The sequence below is a fragment of the Carlito syrichta genome, unplaced genomic scaffold (genome assembly GCF_000164805.1).
Source record: "Carlito syrichta isolate Samal-C Ts95f unplaced genomic scaffold, Tarsius_syrichta-2.0.1 Scaffold306712, whole genome shotgun sequence".
Classification (NCBI taxonomy): domain Eukaryota; kingdom Metazoa; phylum Chordata; class Mammalia; order Primates; family Tarsiidae; genus Carlito; species Carlito syrichta.
The window spans coordinates 525,751-544,990 of record NW_007250808.1 but is presented as its reverse complement, the minus strand read 5'-3'; the positions used below and the strand labels follow the sequence as shown (position 1 = coordinate 544,990).

Genomic DNA, 19,240 nt, shown 5'->3' with positions numbered 1-19,240 from the left:
CCGGCTGATTTTTTGATTTATCGTAGAGATGAGGTCTCGCTGCCCAGGCGGGTCTCGAACCCGCGGGCTCAGGCAATCCACTCACCTCAACCTCCCAAAGGTGCGGGATTACAGGCTGAGCCACCGAGCCCGGCTAGTCTATTTTCGTTTTATGCAACGAACATAGTAAGCAATATTATGAATTTCCAGCACTTGCATTTTGCCATTCATTTTAGTCATTTAGCTAAAACACCAAAAAGCAGCTAATAAAAAAATATGTTTTTGTTTGTTTTGTTTTATAAAAGCTATTTCCAGTAAGTCAAGAAGGCTCCTTGTTATCTGTAAATTTCTGAATGTAGTATTATTATAGAATTCAGGAAACCACTCCATACCTCCTCCCCTACAAGTATATTGCTTGAAACATAGAGATTTTTGCCGACTTATAACTGGTAAAGACATTGAAACTAAAATCCTAAATAAAATTTTAGCTTCAGTAATGTTTTGTGAGATGAGGAAAGAAAACTATTTTTTACATTAATTTTTAGTAATGATACTAATTTTTTCTTTGTCATGATTTAATATAGGGATGACAAGTAAATAACAACATACAAACTCTGATCAACAGGTACTGATCTCAGATGCAATGTGTTGAGAAGAATCCTCAGCCTCCGTGAGATCAGAAGGAAACCGTACCCCAACAGAATTTTGATGACTACCAAATGCAAGGTATAAGGCCCAGGAACACGAGTACCACAATTTTACCAAATCTAGTCTAATACGTATTCTTCCCTGCTACCCAACCTTATTAGCAATTATAGTTATTATTCACTATTTTACATGTGTATAACATTTAATTTCTTATGATGCTCTGGTAATTCAAAGAGTTCAAAAGCCACATCCTTTGTCAATATTCTATTCTGAGAGGGTTTAAGGTTTGTCATTCTTGATTTACTCCCTCACTGATCTTTTTTGCCCATTTTTTACAACTAATTTTTAAAAATCCTAAAACATAAGTGTCAGCGCCTTTAAACAGATAGGTGGCAGAGACACAAACCCAAGTTATAAGAACAGCACAAACAATGCTGGTTTTCCCATGTAACAAGCAAAGAGTCAAATCAAGGGAATAAAAATATCCTGACTTCCATATTTTCTTCTCTGATGCTGCCTTTTTGATCGTTAATTGGACAAAATATGACCACTGACATATTCTTTAGGATCCATTTCCCAGAAAGCAAACTAACTGGAAAATAGAAAGTTGTTAAGTAATAGATAGCTCTTGTGGATTGAACTTGAGCAGATCATCAAAACATAAACATCAGCATGAATCAGTAGAGTGAACATTAGACACTAGGAAACCTCAGCTCTGCCTGGCATATTAAGTGAGCTTAGACACTTAAATCCTCCATACCTTTTCCTGGCCCATAAAAGGAAGTGGTTTGACTAGATCTCTAATGTCCCTTTCCTGGCTCCAGAATACTTTTGTGTTCTAGCTTTCCAATATCCTAAAACAGTTGTGCTTTTAAGATTGACAGCTCAGGCTGGGCACAGCAGCCCACATCTATAATCCTAATACTTTGGAATGTTAAGGTGAGAGGATCACTTTGAGATCACCTGAGTAAGACCCTCATGTCTCAATCAAAAAAAAAAAAAAAAATACAGTTTCTACTATGATGATAATTATGGCAGGAACCAAAAACAAGGATGAGAATGATTAATAAAATTCCATCACCTTTTTTCCCACTAAAAGGCAGGGATCAATGATAGATTAGTAAGAAAATGAATGCTTATAGTCTTAAAAAGACAGTCGCTGTATTTTCATTATGCTTTACATAATGCAATATAGCAAGTTTTTTCGGAAAAAAAAAATACCCAAAACAATTTGTTGGAAGAAAAGGGAGTGAAGTGTCCTGGTTTCAGATAAGAGATCAAAGAATTTCTTATAAAGCAAAAACCACAGACAACTCTATTTGCTTCAACCCACCACTGCCAGCTTTTCTTGGCAGCCTAAAGGGAGAAAAACAGAAACACTCTTTATTGAGCATCTACTAAATACCTAAAATTATTCTAGGTACTTTATTAATACTGTCTTCTTCTGAAAACCTCCTAGGTTAGATTTTATTCCTATTTTAACAATAAAATCTGAGACTAAGGAAAACACAGTTTACTACATAGGCTACTGTAAAGTTTAGCCACAAAGTCAGGATTAAGGAAGTAATCATGATAGTCAAAGGGCTACAATAATTAGACAAACATTTGAATAAAGGAGGTACTCCACTTTTAGGACTATGGGAGCATGAATGTGCTGGCTAGTGCCTGGTGAACAGTAGGTACTCAAATATTATATTTTGTTTATACAAATATTCTAGAAGATTCTAACCACAGGAGTAGAAGTAGTAATCATAGGAATAATAGTAATAATATCAGCAGCTACCATTACATGTTACATGCATAATTTCAATTATTCCTCACAGAAACCTTATATAATCAGGTGTGTTCAGTTATTATCCCATTTCACAGATTTAAAAAACCCTGAAGTTTAGAGTAATCAAGTAACTTTACCAATGTCAAGTAAGTGAAGGAGAAAGAATCTGAACCCAAGATCTTCTGACTCTAAAACGTGAGCTTAGTAACCATGAACAAAAATAAAAGAGCACCAATTATTTTCAAGGTTTAGCAAAGTAAACTTTATTATAACACTTGGACCTCGTTTTATTTTGTAATCTTAATCATTATATTCAATATACTGAGTTGCAAGTCAGTAGCTGGTTGGTTTCAGTTTCTGTCATCTATACCTCACAGGACAATTTCTAAAAGAAAAACCATACAATACCACTGTGAAAATCAAAGCTGATAAAAATAAGCTTGTGACAAAACGAGCATTGCAAAGAGCAGGGCCCTCCCTTTTAACATACACCCAAATAACCTTAATAAATAGCATTAAGGACCAAAGCTATAGTAAAATAGGAAGACCTATATCAGCATACAGGCTTTTCACTGTATTCCAGAAGTAGTCATAAGAACACATGAACCTGTTGATCTATTTACTATCAGGAAGAACAACAACATTGTAATTATGGCACAAGTCAAAATATTAATTCATGGCAATTTTTTTAACATCCAGATGGATGATCGAAGACAGTGTTTCTCACGCTTGAGAGTACATCAGAATCACCTGGAGGTCTTGTTAAAACACAGATTACTTTGTCCACCCTTAGAGTGTCATTCAGTAGGTCTGGTTCAATAACTCACATTTCTGACAAGTTTGCAAGCGATGCCAGGGACCACACATGGAGAACCACTGAGTCAAGCAATTCCATTCAACAGACAAATTTCATTGGATATTTGGAAGTATAATTTGTAGCTTACATCCTGTTTGACCAGTGGTGATGCAGTCCAGCTTACATATTCTACAGGTATCATTTTAAGGTTTCCTTATAAAGAAAAGGCCTTTGCTCTCAAAACCTGAAACAAAGCTCTGCCTGTCAAGCTCTAGGGTCCTTACCTTGGGAAAGATTCCAATCAAGTTCATTCTCAACAAATACAGAGTTGCTCTTTGAGAAAAAGCCTGGAGAGGTAAGTGGTTCACCATTAAGAACAAACAAGCCGGGCTCGGTGGCTCAGCCTGTAATCCCGTGCTTTGGGAGGCTGAGGTGAGTGGATTGCCTGAGTCTGCGGGTTTGAGACTCGCCTGGGCAACTTGGCGAGACCTCATCTCTACAATAAATCAAAAATTAGCTGGGCGTGGTAGCACGTGCCTATAGTTCCAGCTACTTGGACGGCTGAGGTGGAAGGATCGCCAGAGCCCAGTAGGTTGAGGCTGCAGTGGCCGCTCCCAGTCACTGCACTCCAATCTGGGTAACAAGTGAGACACCAACTCAAAAAAAAAAAAAAAAGAACAAATACAAATCTGGTGCTTACATTTTCACAATAAAATATTATCTTTGGCATCTATGTACCTGGTGTTAAGTATATGGCTCTTTTTTCATGCATTAACATAGAATACCTGCCCTTCAAGTATTTACTAATGCTGTGTCTCCTGACTCTCAAAACTGTCAAGTCAATTGCCCTATAAGCCATCTTCATTTAAGAGAAACAGTCTAAATAAAGGATATGCTAATTACTCATTCTTTAAGATTCTACCTATATATCAAGTAACATCATCAGAAAGCTAGCTATATAGTATAGCGTGGTCCCTTTTGACTTGTCTTTATAGAATCATGGTTTAACAGTATGATGTCAGATTTTAATAAGCAGAAAATAGTAATAACTGGCATTTGTTAAACACCTATGAGTTTTCTTGTAAAATCTGTTAGCAAGGGAAAAATTCATTATGTCTGTCAATCTCCCATGATTAAAGACCAAGTATGCTTACTTTCATTAGAGAATGAGAACTGCATAACCCATCATGTTACACTTTTTGTCTTAGATGTTGGAATGCTCACTGCTGTTTTGTGCTCAGAGGCAATAACTTCTCACTCTAAATTTTCTCATGTAAATACTTGCCACCACCACCCCTCCATTATTGGTTCTTTTTATACATGTGCTAGTGTGTTCTGACATTACTAGACTGGGTCTAAAATATAAAATGTAATTAACTGAATGCAGTCACATTATTAAGACCAAAGGCAAAATTCAGTTACCCCTTTACTCATTCTCTTCCTATAAAAAAATACATTACTGTTATCATCACTTCTCAGACTGTTACGTATCTATATCAGGCTGTGGAAGTTTCTCTTTCTGGCTTAAACTTTCCCTGGTGAAGAAGGGAAAGAAAAATATTTTGGTTTTAAAGGAAAATCTATGCCAGTGTGTAAGCTGCCAAAGTAAATAGGAAGTTTGAGATGCCAGTAGAGCCCATTATTAACCATAGGTAACTAAGGGAGTTTAATCCAAGAACTGCCAAAATGTAAATAATCTTGGATTAAATAATAGTTAAGCCCACAGATCAAGAGTTGACTGTACAGCCAACTTGCAAATTTCCACTTCCGAATGACCCCTCCTATCCCTGAGCAGGCAGCAAGCCTGTTTCCTGTGTATCCCCCTAGTACTCTGACTCCCACATGACATTGATAAGCTCTGTTGTCACTATCTACCCACTGGACCTGCGAGCTTCACTCATCTCCATATGCACAGGTTGTAGCGTGTGTAGCATGCTGTAAAGTCATCACACCAATACAGAAAGTGAATAATATGTTCCCCAGGCTGTGCTGTGCATCTTACATGAATTATATATCATTTACATATATTAGTTCCACACAGTCATCATGTGAAGCCAGTACTGTTATTTATTATCCTCATTTTACACAAACGAAGCTATGAGAAGTTAACTAATTGTCCTGAAAGTCACACAGTAAGTGGTAGGGTCTGACTTAGAGCAGAAACTCAGAAAAAAGCAGTTCATTTAAATAAGTCTTGTCATGGCCTACAATTTTTATCCTATTGACACCTGCAAGGTATGAAATCCTTCACAGCATATACATGGCCTGAATGCAGACAAATGTCCAAGATTAAAGTCAAATAAGTAATTATCTGAAGTAGGAGGAACCACATGTCAAGTTCCCTCTTTACTCAGTACTTAGCAAGTTCCCTCTTTACTGAGTACTTTTTCATCTTTTTTAATGAAGGCAGAGTCTTACAAATTTTAGGCTACCAATGTTCCCTAACAGAATTATAAGCTATACCTAAATGAATGAATGCCTTCAATATATTATCCTGACTAGATCAAGAGCTCCACTTGGTTCCCATGTGAGCTGACAAATCATAAGATCTCTCCAGAAAGCCTTTAAGAACATTTCTAAAATTCCACCGTCACTAAATAAACTACACTCATTTTGAGCATTAGAAATTCTTAAAATAATAAATATTTCTAGTCACCACTTATTTGTATTAAAAAAGCAAAGTGGAATTCTAGGCTTGATCAGTCCGTTCTAGATCAGTACATCTTTTCTTCTTGACAATTTGTTCATTCTAATCTTGCCTGGCAGAGAGAAATAATTAAAATGTTTTGCAAGATCTGAGTTTGAATCACCACATACTAAGCAATCTTGACACTGCAAATCATTAAACCCTGATTTCATCAGCAAAATGATGATAATAACACCTCTCTTATACAACTGTGGTAAGGAATAAATGAGAAAAGATATATGACAGATGGGCACAATGCCAGCAGTTGGCGGACCTATTTATTAAACATTCCCTCTGCTCCTTCTCTCTCAGTACAATGGAGAAAGAGCATGAAACTCACATTTTAAGTTAGGTATTGGTTGTATCTGAATAATTTGGCCATTCTGTGCTATTTTCTATAGCTCATTTTCATAGAGATAATCAAAATAAGCCCAAACCTCTGAATTAAAAAAATATCAGTACAAGATTTCTCTTACCCAATAAGCTATTCAGGGCAAGAGGTTATTCATTGAAGGAAAGCAGGTGAATAGTACTAAAACTCAGCCCTGATAAATGACATCATGGAGACCGACGAAGACGCTGGCTTTCCGGGCTTCTTTTCACATTTGCCAGGCCTGCACAGGGCCTAGAGTCAGCAGGGAGAATGGTCCACCCAAAGGTACAATCTTTATCCCTTTACTAAGGTTTGTGTCCTGTAATCCTTGACATCTCTTCTCTTTTGTGAGCCTTGACAGGGACCTCAAGAAGCAGCCTGTGTCCAGCTTCCACATTGCCAGACCTACACAACACTCCCCAACCTCTTCCTTAGGTCTCCAGTGTCTGAGAGCAAAAGGCACTCTTCCACACTCAACCACAAAACAAGTCATCAGTCTGTACACTTCATGAGAAGAATCTCATTTGCTGTAGGTAAGTATTCCCAGCTATGGTCTGTCAAAAGCATTAAACATTTGTATGCTGGAAGCAAGCAAGAAATGAAAAATAAAAATACTACAACCAAAAATGCTTAGTCTTTCCTGTTCCCTCTTCTCATTCCTCCTTCCAGAGGTCTTGTCCCTAAGTCCACAGAAGTCTGAACCTTCAGGAAGGCTGAGATAAAGGGAGGAAAACAGTATGATCTCCTCCCAAATTTCTGGTATTGTGGTGCTTTAGCTGGACTTCTTTGTTTTTGATAGCCCAGAAGGAAGAAATGAGGCTAACAGTGGTTTCCTTACAGATCATCAAGTTGAGCAGTGAAACAGGCTGAGCAGGTACCACGGAAATGTGGGCCCTGCTTAGTTTCTAGCTTTAAGAACAACTTGAAAAAATTTTAAGTTTTCAAAACATTCCTTATCTTCTAAAGAATATACTGAGCCATTTACAAATAAAAGAATATGGTATCAGGGAACGCGTCCAAATAATATGAAAGGGGAGAGAGAGAGTGATAAGTATAATTGAAAGAGAATTGTCCAGGAGCTGATAATTGTTGAAGCTAGGTGACAAGTACATGGGAGTTCAGTAGACTATTTTTTCTACTATAGAATATGTTTAAATTTTTCTATAATAAAAAAGTAAAAATATATGTGAGTGGGGCTTTACCAAAAGACCAAAAAAAAAAAAAAAACCAAACAACAAAAAAAAACACAACCACCAGCTGGTCACTGTATTTTTCAGTAGTGTTCAAAAAAATGAGAGTATCATCTTGCCTCAGTTACACCATTATTACAGTACCGTGACTTTATTTTTAAAGTTGTAGTTTATTTAAAATTAAGTTCAAATTGTCAAATACCAATTATATACACTAGCATTCACATTTTAAGAAACTGTGCTATTCTTTTAATAAGACTTTTAATATTTGTGATGACTTGCTTTCTTATAACAACAGAATCTTCTAGAAGCCAGATATTAGACATATCTCATTTTATCCTCAAAAAGACCAGACTAAACAAATAATGAAGGATCAGGAAGGTGGTATAACTTGCCTTAGATCACATAGCTAGTAAGTGGCAGAGCCATATCTGGAATCCAGATCTGACTTCCATTACTATAATTAGGATATTTTACTGAATATAAGAACATTCTGAGTAATGTTTTTATATTGAGTTTTGTTTGAAAGGTCTTATAGACAGTAAAATGACAGCAGCTATTTTACTGTCTAGTACTATGATTCTACTTACTAGATGTATTCCTCAAGATACCTGGAAGAACTATTATTTAAAATGTTATGTGATAGTTTAAATATAAATATAAATTTATATAAATATAAATAAATATAAATATAAATTTAAAATGTGTAATAATGAAGGACTAATTCTTCCTGGTTTAGGTCTATTAAAAAGTGATTGGAATATATCTGATAAACACTCAGCAAATAAAAAAATTGCCCAACCTAAATACTCTACAATATGGAGAGTAGAACTTGTATAAGTTAAGGATTTCAATTTTAACAATTCAGTCTGTAAACATGAGAGAGGATCTATAAGTAGCTGGTGGAGCTTTTCTTTGACCTGTGATAGACCTGAACTCTGCTATCCATGGATTAAGGTTGCTTTTTGTGGTAACATTTTGTCACAGAACGTAAATAAGCACATGTTATGTATAAATGTACAAGGTAGTGTATACAATTGCACATTTATAAATTTCCAAAAATAAACAATTTTCCAAAAATTTAAAATTTCCAAATACAAGTGTATATTAATAAATATATTAATGGCTATATTTTTAAAATGTGGAAATACTATTTACACGTTTTTGTTATACCTAAAGTTGAATCTGTTCATTTGCTTTAAAGATTAAACAGTTTGTGAAAGAAAATGAATTGAAACTATTGGGCTAGTTGATAATTTCCTTATAACGTTTAAGAGAAAAAAATGCATGTTCAGTATCAAAGATTAGCAAAAGTCAGAAACATATTACAAAATATATTACCAAATCATTTTGAGAGTTCTGTGGCTAGTTCATAACACAGCAGGTATTCACTAAATGTGTGCTACATAGGCCAGGTCAAGTGGTTCAACCCTGTGATCCCAACACTTTAGGGGGCCGAAACAGAATGACTGCTTGAGATCAGGAATCTGAGACCTGGGTAACACAGTGAGACCCCATTTCTACAAAAAATCAAAAAATTAGCCAGGCATAGTGGTGGGTACCTATAGACCCAGCTATTAATACTTAGGAGGCTGAGGCAGAAGGATAATCTGAGCCCAGGAGGTTGAGGCTGTGGTGAGCCCAGGAGGTTGAGGCTGTGATCATGCACTGCGTTTCAGTCTGGGCAACAGAGGGAGACCCCTACTCAAAAAAAACAATAACAGCAGCAACAACAAAATGTGTGATAAATTAAGTAATTAATTAAAACACAAAAAACAAAACTTGATTCTAGGATACTCAATTCAAATGTGTACCCTTTCCTATTTCTTACCAAAAAAATCACAAATTCTCCATTAAAATGTAGTCTTCCCTGCATACAAAAGCAATGGCATGTCCTAAAGTTCCTAATTTTAAAAAATCTTTCAAAATACTGAAGGATACAGGTTGCCAAGCTAATGAAAGTTTAAGCATATATACAATTACAAAACTTCTCAAGAAAATTGATAGTCCAAAATGAGTACTCTGAGAAATAAAGCATATATAGTAATATAAGCAATACTAAGAACTGTTCAAAATCTTTCATAGGAACATAAGATATATTTGTAATTACTTTAACTTCATGACTTTACTCAATATTAGAGTCATATTTTAAATTTAAAGAAATTTAAGCTATCTAATATGGCCACATACATAAGGCACTTCACAATAACCCTTCACTTTAGGTATTATTATCTTTTGTTTTTTGAGTCAGGATCTCACTTTGTCACCCAGGCTGGGGTACAGGTGGCACACACCCGGAACACTGCAGCCTCAACTTTCCTGGGCTCAGGCAATCCTTCCACCTTAGCCTCCTGAATGGCTGGGACTACAGGGGCACCCCAGCGTACCCGACTAATTTTTTTTTCCTTTTCTTTCTTTTTACTTTTTATTTTGGAGTCAGAATCTCACTCTGTCGCCCAGGCTGGAATGCGGTGGCTGTCGCCCAGGCTGGAATGCAGTGGCACCCTCACGGTCACTGAGCCTCCACCTGTTGAGATCAAGTTGTGATCCTTCTGCCTCAGCCTTCCAAGTAGCTGGAACCACAGATGCACGCCACCATTGCCCAGCTAATTTTTTTATTTATTGTAGAGACGAGGTCTCACCATGTTGCCCTGGCTGATCTCGAACCTCAGGGCTCAGGCAATCCTATCACCTCTGCTTCCCAAAGTGCTAGGATTACAGGTGTGAGCCACCACGCCTGGTCTAATTTTTTATTTTTTATTTTTTATTGATGAGGTTTCATTATGTTGCCTAGGCTGGTCTCAAACAATATTCCCACCTTGACCTTCCAAAGTGCTGGGATTGCAGGCATGAGCCACTGCAGGGGTCTGGTATTATTATCTTGATGAGGTATTGTCTTCACAAATTTAAAAGATTTACTGAAGGTCATACTGATAGCTAGAGCTTACAGTCAAACTTAAAAACAAAAACAAAACTTTACATACACTTTATTTTATTTTTCTAAAGAGCTTTATATATTAAATAATTATATTCAAGCTCACAAAGTCAAACTTAAGTTTGTCTGGATCCAAAGTCTCTGCTTCACTTTATTGTATTTTTGGCCTCACACCATAGCTTTTCACAATAATTATTCATGTTTCACCTTTGGAAACTGACTAAAAATAAGATCAGTTCCTTTATCTTTCTATCTACACAGTATTTTCTGAAAACTGGAACATGGAACTTATTCTGTTTGCATAATATAAAATGTGATGAGAAAAAATTTGGTAAGAATTTACACTCAATTTGAACTTTAAAAAACATCTATTACTCTAAATTTATCAGGATAAAAACATACTTTTAATTTCTGCAAGGCACCTTTGAACAATTAAACATGAGTTTTGTCACAAAAAATTAAGATGAATGATCATATTATAGGCTTTCTTCCTTAAAGAGAAACAATTATTTATATTATCTTATCTGTGTTGAGACCAAACACTGAGGTATAATACAGTGCTGAAAAAATGTGATAGTGAATCTTCAAGGCTATCTTTCATCTATCAAAATAGAGATGTCATAAGGAAATACATTTAGACTATAAAATTCAAACCTAAGGCTAAGCTTGGTGGCTCAGCTTGTAATCCTAGCACTTTGGGAAGCTGAGGTAGGTGGATTGCCTGAGTCCACGGGTTCGAGACCAGCCCAGGTAACTTGGCGAGCCCTCGTCTCTATAATACATAAAAAATTAGCCGGTTGTGGTAGCGAGCACCTGTAGTTCTGGCTACTTGGAAGGCTGAAGCGGAAGGATCGCCGCAGTCCAGCAGGTCAATGCTGGAATGGCTGTGAGCGTGCCATCGCACACCAGCCTGGGCAACGGAGTGAGACTTCAACTCAAAAAAAAAAAAAAAAGAAAGAAATCAAACCTTGGTGTATGTTAGTTTTAAGACTACTTTTCTCATTTCTTTCTCTTGAACAAGGATTACTCTCAAAACCTGAAACTCATACACTAAGTAGCATCTTTCTAGTTGCAACTAGCAACAAACCACATTCACTAGGCTTGTAAACAGGTTTTTCCTGAAAGATGTTGGAGCAATGTGCCGATCATATTCCATGGCTTTTCTGAAGACAACAACCAAGAAAATAAAAAAAAAACTACCCCAGAATTTCCATCAGAAAAGCAATTAAGTTTCATTAAAAGGCCGTCAACAAACAGGGGAAAATTTTATCTGGTAGGCTTTTCCCAAAGTTTTTCCAATATCTCAATTCTGCTACAGCTAGCACCATCCAAATTATATTTTACAGTTAAAAAATTTAAAAACCCCTTCTAAATCAAAGAAAATGTTTCCTATGCACAGATCCCTCTTGGGACTATACTGTATTAAGAAACAAGAAAATGTAATGACGTTGCATGTTAGACAATTTTAATAATTCACCATGACTTTCAGAACTGAAGCAGTGCAGGAAGATTCTATATACAAATACAAGGTGCAGTATATAATTTTGAAGATTCATACAACGACAACATTAAGAGCATTATTAAAGTGATGTGAATTATTTGCCAGGTAAAGACAACACATCAGCAGTGTTATTTACTTAGAGTAAGTGAGCTCTGTAAAGTCCTAACGTGTTTCCCTACCAATTAAATTTCAGGATAGTCTTTGTGACATACAGATTTTTTTGCCCTACTTCCCGATTCTTAGTTAATGAAGACAGGAACATAGCTGAGCAGTAGATAGGAGGGTGTCAACATATCTACTAGGGAATTCTCCTTTACTTTCCTGTAAGGACAGAAGATCTAGGCATTGCTCCAAAGAAGTGCTATATTCAAATACAGTTATTGGCAGATGCCTCAACATATTATTTGGTTTGGATATCAGAATTCCAAGATGTGTTTGGCAGGACAGGTAGGAAGTTTTTTCCCCATAATGTTAAGGGTCAAAACATGCCTGCAACAACATGACTATGGATCTTGTTTCTTCGTTTTGAAATCGGGACAATAAAACCAAACGTCACAGGGTTGAGAAATCCTACAAAGGAAATGAAATAACATGTGAAAGCACCTAACCCAGTGCCTAGTATGAACTCAAAATTTAAAGTAAAACAAAAGAATTAGACTTGAATATTATTTAAGTTTAACATTTAAAACGGATAAACAAGTGCATTCTAATATTTTCTACTTTTAAAACTCTATCTACAACCAGCTTTTGATCATCTTCTATCACCATAAAATTTTTCTTCTCATCTAACATGTCCCCTCCCCTTCCCCTCCCTCTCACTGATTATAATCATGTGAAGAGGCACTGTAGTATAATGGTCAAGAGTCAAATCTCATCTGTGAATGATAATAATATTTGTTACCGTATAGGACTGTTGAGTGAATTAAATGAGTTAATACATGAAAAACACTTAGAGGCATGTTAGCTATTATTAAATGCATATTAGTTTAGCTGTGTCTGAAAACAGGATTTGAGGCATGTCGTCTGAATTTAGGTAATGAAGCTTTAAACCATGTAAAAATACCTTAGAAACACATTTTAATACAAAAAAAAAAAAAAACAAAATAAAATGCTATCCCAAACCATTTACTGAAGGATTATTCACATACTTGAATTCTCTGCTTATGTTCAACAAACATAAATAAAAGGTAATGCTGACATTGGGCCCAAAAAAATCAATTTTAAATGTTTTCATTAATTTTAAAATCACTGTAGGTACGCAAGCCTGCAGTAAATGCAGTAAACAATGTAAAAATCATTCTGGTTCATTTCAAATTAAAATAAACATTTCCCATTATTAGTTATGCTTCAGGTAAATTATTTCCTTTTAGAAAAACAATACTATGCTATCCTTTCATTAAACACCAATATTATAATGTAACCATTTAAGTTCTATCCTAATGTCTGTGGTATATTTCAAGATCTCTCTACAACACCTAAGGAATTCTTTCTTTTTTTTACAATAAATATTGTAGAAGAAAGGAACTCTTTTAAATAGCAATTGAAATACTACTATCTATAAAATGTCTTTCCTAAAATTAGTAGCACTTAAGTTATTTCTAATTTATTTATTTACTTACTTATTGAGACAGGTCTTGCTATGCTACCCAGGCTGGTCTCGAACTTCTAAGCTCAAGCAATCCTCCCGCCTTAGCATCCCAAGTAGCTGGGATTACAGGCTCAAGCCACCACTGAGCCTTGCAGTTATAAATTTAAGCAAGTCGGTGTTGGAAAAAAGAGTGTGAACTGTAGTTGCAGCAGTTCAGCTAAATTTTACAATTTACTTTCCAATCCTACCATATTTGAGCCAGGTACATACATCATAAGGAACCTCAAGGATCACATTGGTCACCTCCCACATTTTTAAGAAGAAACTGAGGCCCCTAAGGCTGATATTGACAGAGCCAAAACCACAACCTAGCTCCTGGCTGCCATTCAAATAAATACATCTTCCACTTTTTTCATGTCAAATTTAACCAATTTATGCATATCACCATCAATTGATACTTTGTGTGCCCTCCCCCAAAAAAAACTAATTCAAGAGAATTATTATTTTTTTAAATACAAAAAGAACTGTATTCATTTAAGTAAGAACCACAATAGTCAGTTTACTTACTTCTTATGACTTTTTCAAAACCCAATGAGGAGTTTCTTGTCATAGATACTTTTGCAAAGCATTTATTTCTCTTGAGACTTTCAAATTACCCCATAGCTAGCTCGAGCATGCTCTCTCTCTCTACCTCTCTTTTTCTCTTTCCCCTACAAATAGTGGAGGGAGGGAATCAGAAATCAGCAATTTACTTTCTAATCTTACCATATTTGAGCCAGGTACATTGGCCCATCCTTTTTCTATCCTTAATACAATAGACAACAATTCTAAGCAAAGAGTTAGCTTCTAAGAATATATTTTAATATCAATCTTAGTCTATTAAGTCACAAATCAACCTAATCTCCAAAGAAAGTATCTGATCAAAAAGATTTCACACATTACACACATTCTATTAGCCCAATAAGAAAAAATATTAATGTGCATATATGCATATTTTATTAATTTTCGGGACTTTTCATTTTTCCCAGAGCAATCTTTGTCAAAAGACAGTAAGCTGAGAATGGGAAACAAACTATGGGGTCACACAAAATCATTCTGTCAGTGTATAGTAGCAAAAAAAGAAAGAAAAGTATATTCAGTTCTGAGCCAAATCTTAATCCAGTTAAAACGTATAGAACGTCATCTTAGATTTTTAAAATTAGCAATATAGGAATAATTAATAAAAGTAACCTTTGCATTAAATTTCCTTTAAATTTATATCAAAGGAATTTCAAAAGCAACTTTTAAAAAAACAGACTTCATGGGATCATCAATGTCCTAAACAGCCATTTTACTGACTACTAAAGCACCATAATTGCTTTTCAGTTTGAGGAAAAAAGTCTTAAAAGCAAATGCCAACAGCTTTTTGATAGGCAGAAAAATATATTTAAACATCTGAAACTAAATATAACCAAATATTTTAAGATACATTGCACCTGAAACCTTAGGGAAGGAATATTTAGCTGCTTAAATGACAGGATTCTCTTAGCAAACTTCCCGTCCCCCTCAGCAAATAATTAAAACAGATAATTCTGCGTGTGCTAACATCATATCTGGGAACCCTGCAACTATTCTGTAATCTGTTTTAGTCCCTACAGAAAGATTTCTAAAATAACCCTCTAGTTATAGCACATGTGTATGTGCACACATGTATGTATACATATTTTTAATCCTTGCTTTTTTAACCTAGAATTTGTACTCTTACCAGCTGTGTGCCCTTGGACAAGTTATCATATCTTTCTGATACTCAGTTTCCTCATCTGTAAAATGGGGTTAATAATAGAACTTGCCTTGTGAGGTTATTGTGAAGACTGGATTCAATGTTAGCTTATTACCCCTAAACACATATAAATGATCATACCCCAAAGTATACAATTCAGTGGGGCATCTGATGTTCAACTAACTATTAAATTCCCTTTACCTTATTAGTATCCACTAAACAGTTTGCTCATTAATTTAAAAAAATCAATGACTTTTGCCAGAATAAGGATATACTGGTAGCAAGAAATAAGTAAACTTTGCCTGGATCTATGTTTAGGAATGGTTTAATTATCTACACCTCTACTATTAACACTGGAATATGAACAAATGGGTGAAAGGCAATAAAGAGGTACTCTGAGATCAATAGTTTCATAATATTAAAAAATAAATGAAGATGAAGAAAGCATTTAGATCATTATTCTCTCACTAGTAGTCCTTATTGCCACAAGGTAGGACAGAATTTGCAAAGAGGTTTAAGAGGAATTACCAAATTGATCAATTCAGACTATTTAGACTGGTTCCATGTTTAAAATGTAACCAGTGAGAACACTGTAATTCAATAGTCGGTTTTCAGTGAATTACTACCTTAAAGTATCAAAAGACTTTTAGTTATATAGTCACTTTAAATGAACAGAAAACATTCATTCGTTTCTGCAATAAAATATATTTATATCTCTATATTATTTATTCTCACCTAAATAAGTAAAGAAAAAATGACCTTGATTGTCTGGTGAAAAAGTATTATAGTTAATAATTATGACATCACTAGCTACCTGGTATTCATAATTATCTATGGCAAGATTAAGGCTACAATTTAGAAAACTGCCAAAGACACAGGCAAATATTTTGTTCCAAATTACACTCTTCTCTTGCTAAAATAAGTTCTGGCAATTGATTCATTTTTTATCTAAGAAGAGCTCTGATGTAAACACAGACAATTCAAACTCTTTAGTTACACGGATATTACACCATGCTATTTCCTTATTCATCTTAATCTATTAATGGAACATAATCTTACCGGAAAAGGAAAAATGTTGTCAGCCCTGTTCAAGCTATCTTCCATCCAGGATTTAGGTGCAAAGGCAGAGCTGGGGCGAGCATATTTCTGAAGTTGAATATGATTGCTTGCAAAATTTTTCTTCAAAGGCGAGATGGAGTTCAGGGGCGTTATTCCACCATTCAGTCCTCTGCGGTGATCCCGGCCTTGGGAACCTCCCCAGCCACCATAGCCACCACCCCCCGGGCTCCAGGAAGACGATGGTGTTGGAGACGGACTCTGATAGCTGCTCCATGGAGAGGGGGGTTTGTTAAGATTATTCGCCAAGTGAGGCAGCTGGTTAAAAGCAGCATTTCTATGTGTGAAGGGTGGGGGATGGGGACTGGCAGGAGACCTCCTTTGCTGCTGATGCTGGCTGTGATGATGCTGGAAATGTGGGTGATGAGGATGGTGCTGGGAGAGAGGCCCGATCTGAGGAGAGAAGCTTCCTCCGAAGCCAGGACTGACATGATGGGGAAAATTTTGAAACAACAGAGCACCGTTATTAGCCGAAGCAGCAGGGACCCCTCCCTGGTGAAAGAAACTTGCATCTTCATTGATTATTGTGGAGGAAGAAGGTGCTATTGCTGCTGACCAGTTACTGAATCCAGTAAGAGACGATGCACTAGATGTCAAGGGTTGAGTTGAAGTCCCTAGCCCAGTGGCTTCTTGATAATCAAACCCTGTCAACACTGGAGACTCAATTCTTATTTTCTCCTTCCCACTGCCATTTTCTGAAGAATTGTCCCCTTGGTTTTCTTCCGATTTTGCCTTCTCAGCTTCAGGCAGTATTCCAGCTTCCTGGCCCGGACTCGGGGAAAGCTGCTGCTTTTCTAGAGGGTCTTGCTGTTCCTGTTGCTGACTTTTTGCTTTTTCTGACCCCAAGATCTCATCCTGAATGTTATGGGTAGCTGGAGCAGGAAAGAGCCAAGCTGACCCAGCACTGCTGCCATTGGCAGCTGTGTTATTATTTATAAAAGCAGCAGGGCTGGGGGTGGCATTTTGGTGATGGTGAGGAGGCTGCAGATGTGGATGGAATCTGACTGGAAAAGCAGATTTATTCCCAGTATTGCTTTGCACTAGCACTCCAAACCCGTAATCCCCCATTTATTATTTTTAGGATCAGAATCTCACAATAAAAAAAAAAAAACAACCTGATGTCTCACGCCTGTTTCTTCCTCTACCCAAAATATAAGTTTTTTTGCTTGAAATGTCTTCTTTATAGCTAGCTCAAAGATCGCGGCTTATATCACCCTAAATTATTCTGATTTGGAATTCTGGTCTCTGACAGGAAAAAAAACCTAAGGAAAAGAATTTCTTAAAACACTGACATGGATTCAGTTGGGCTTATTTCTAGGAGGGAATAAAAACGAGGAGGGTAAAAAAATCAAGTCTTTGGTTAGTAAAATAGGCGCTTTCTTTTTCCAAAGGAAAATGTACATGAATGACAAAAACACAGCTTCTCAAGCATCTACGGATGTAGAAGAATAAGCATTGCGCGGAGTAAAAATATATATATATATAATTTAACAATCACATATGGTCTTCCTCAGCAGTTTAGATTCACTCACATAAAAATTAGAATAGGGCTAAGGGGGGAATACGTTCTCTTCTTGGCAGCTTGGTTAAAAAAATCAGGAATAATTTAAGAACATTATATATTATATATTTATATATATAGATTATATTAGGTTATCTGGGGCGGGGGGCGGGTTCCCGGCTTCGGGCGAGGAATTCAGCGCTGGCGAATGGAAAGGGGGTCGCGGGGCAGTCTCTGCTGCTCCTGGTCCCGGGTCTGCCCTTCCGCGGGGCGCAGCGTCGGCCTCTGGGGCTGCTCCCGAGGCTGCGGGTGCAGGTCTTGCCGCGGTCGCTGTTCCTGGGCTCCCCCCGGCTTCCTCTCCCCCATGAAACGGGTTGGAAACGCCCGTTTCTCCTTCTTGGGAGGTGGGGGGGTCGCGATCGGGAGGGATTAGCGAGACTCGGCGAGGTGGAGCGAGCGGCCCGGGGGTGCGGGGAGCGAGGGGGCGACCTGGACGGCCCTGTGGGCTCTGCCTCTTCCCCTCTCTGCGGCTCCGGGGTTTTTTCCCCTCATGGGACCCAGGGGCGGTTTGTTCGGGTCTCTCAGTTCGATTCTCCGCAGGGGGGGGAGAAAGAGGAAAATAAAGGAAAAACCCACCACCGCAGTTATGCTAAAGGAGAGGGGCCTCCCCCCGCGGCTCGCTCTCTCTGTTCCCCCAGAATTTTTTTTTTAGCTATAATTTAGGAGGCTTTTGTTTCTCCTCACGGTTGCTGGGCCGTCGTCGCCGCCGCCGCTTTACCCTGGTCCCGCAGTCCCCGTTGTCGTCGTTGCGGGCTCCGCCTGGCTCTTGTTTTCCTTTCCTTCTTCCTCCTCTTCTTCCTCTACTGTCGCCGCTGCCGCCGCCGCCGCCGCCGCCGCCGCCTCCCGGTGCCCGGGTCCCGCAGCCGCGGCTGAGTCCTTCTCCTCAGGACGGAGCCGAGTGAAATGACAACCAGCTGGAAAGACCGAGAGACACTTCCGGTTCGAAGAGGGTGGGACGGGGCAGCGCGAACGCCCCACCCACCTGCCGGACGACCAATCGTGTCTTAGAACGCAGGCGAGGCCACGCCCCAGGCTTTGAGCCACGCCCAGGAAGGTCGAAAAGCTACCTCGAGAGACGCCCCTTCCGTCTGCGCCTCGCCCAGTGAGGCCAAGCGCCTGGAGCCCGCTCTCCCCACCCAAAGTGAGCGCGGCAGGTCGCCATCTTTTATGTTGGCAAAGGACTCCCTCGATGTTTGTCTTCCCCAACTTAGCTCTGCAGGAGGATCAATAGGGACCCGTCGAAGAGAGAGGATTCCGCGCGCGCTACGGTCCAGGGTCAAGGTATTGGCACTCGAAGTGGCTACCGGTGAAGTCACGATGAACGAGAAGGCTGC

General features: G+C 37.9%; 1 protein-coding gene across 5 annotated transcripts in view; it reads right to left on the bottom strand.

The window, feature by feature from the left end:
• The window catches only part of CPEB4 (cytoplasmic polyadenylation element binding protein 4), a 73,273-nt gene extending 54,412 nt beyond the window's left edge, over positions 1-18,861 (bottom strand). For 3 of the 5 annotated variants that reach the window (XM_008063287.2, XM_021715136.1, XM_008063288.2), the window contains exon 1: positions 16,289-18,861. In XM_008063287.2, coding sequence (XP_008061478.1) covers positions 16,289-17,413 — 1,125 coding nt within the window. In that variant the 5' untranslated portion in view covers positions 17,414-18,861. Of the gene's footprint in view, positions 1-14,037; positions 14,141-16,288 lie in introns of those variants that run through there. The other 2 variants (XM_008063286.2, XM_021715137.1) reach the window with 2 other exon arrangements.
• Positions 18,862-19,240: the final 379 nt, after the last annotated feature.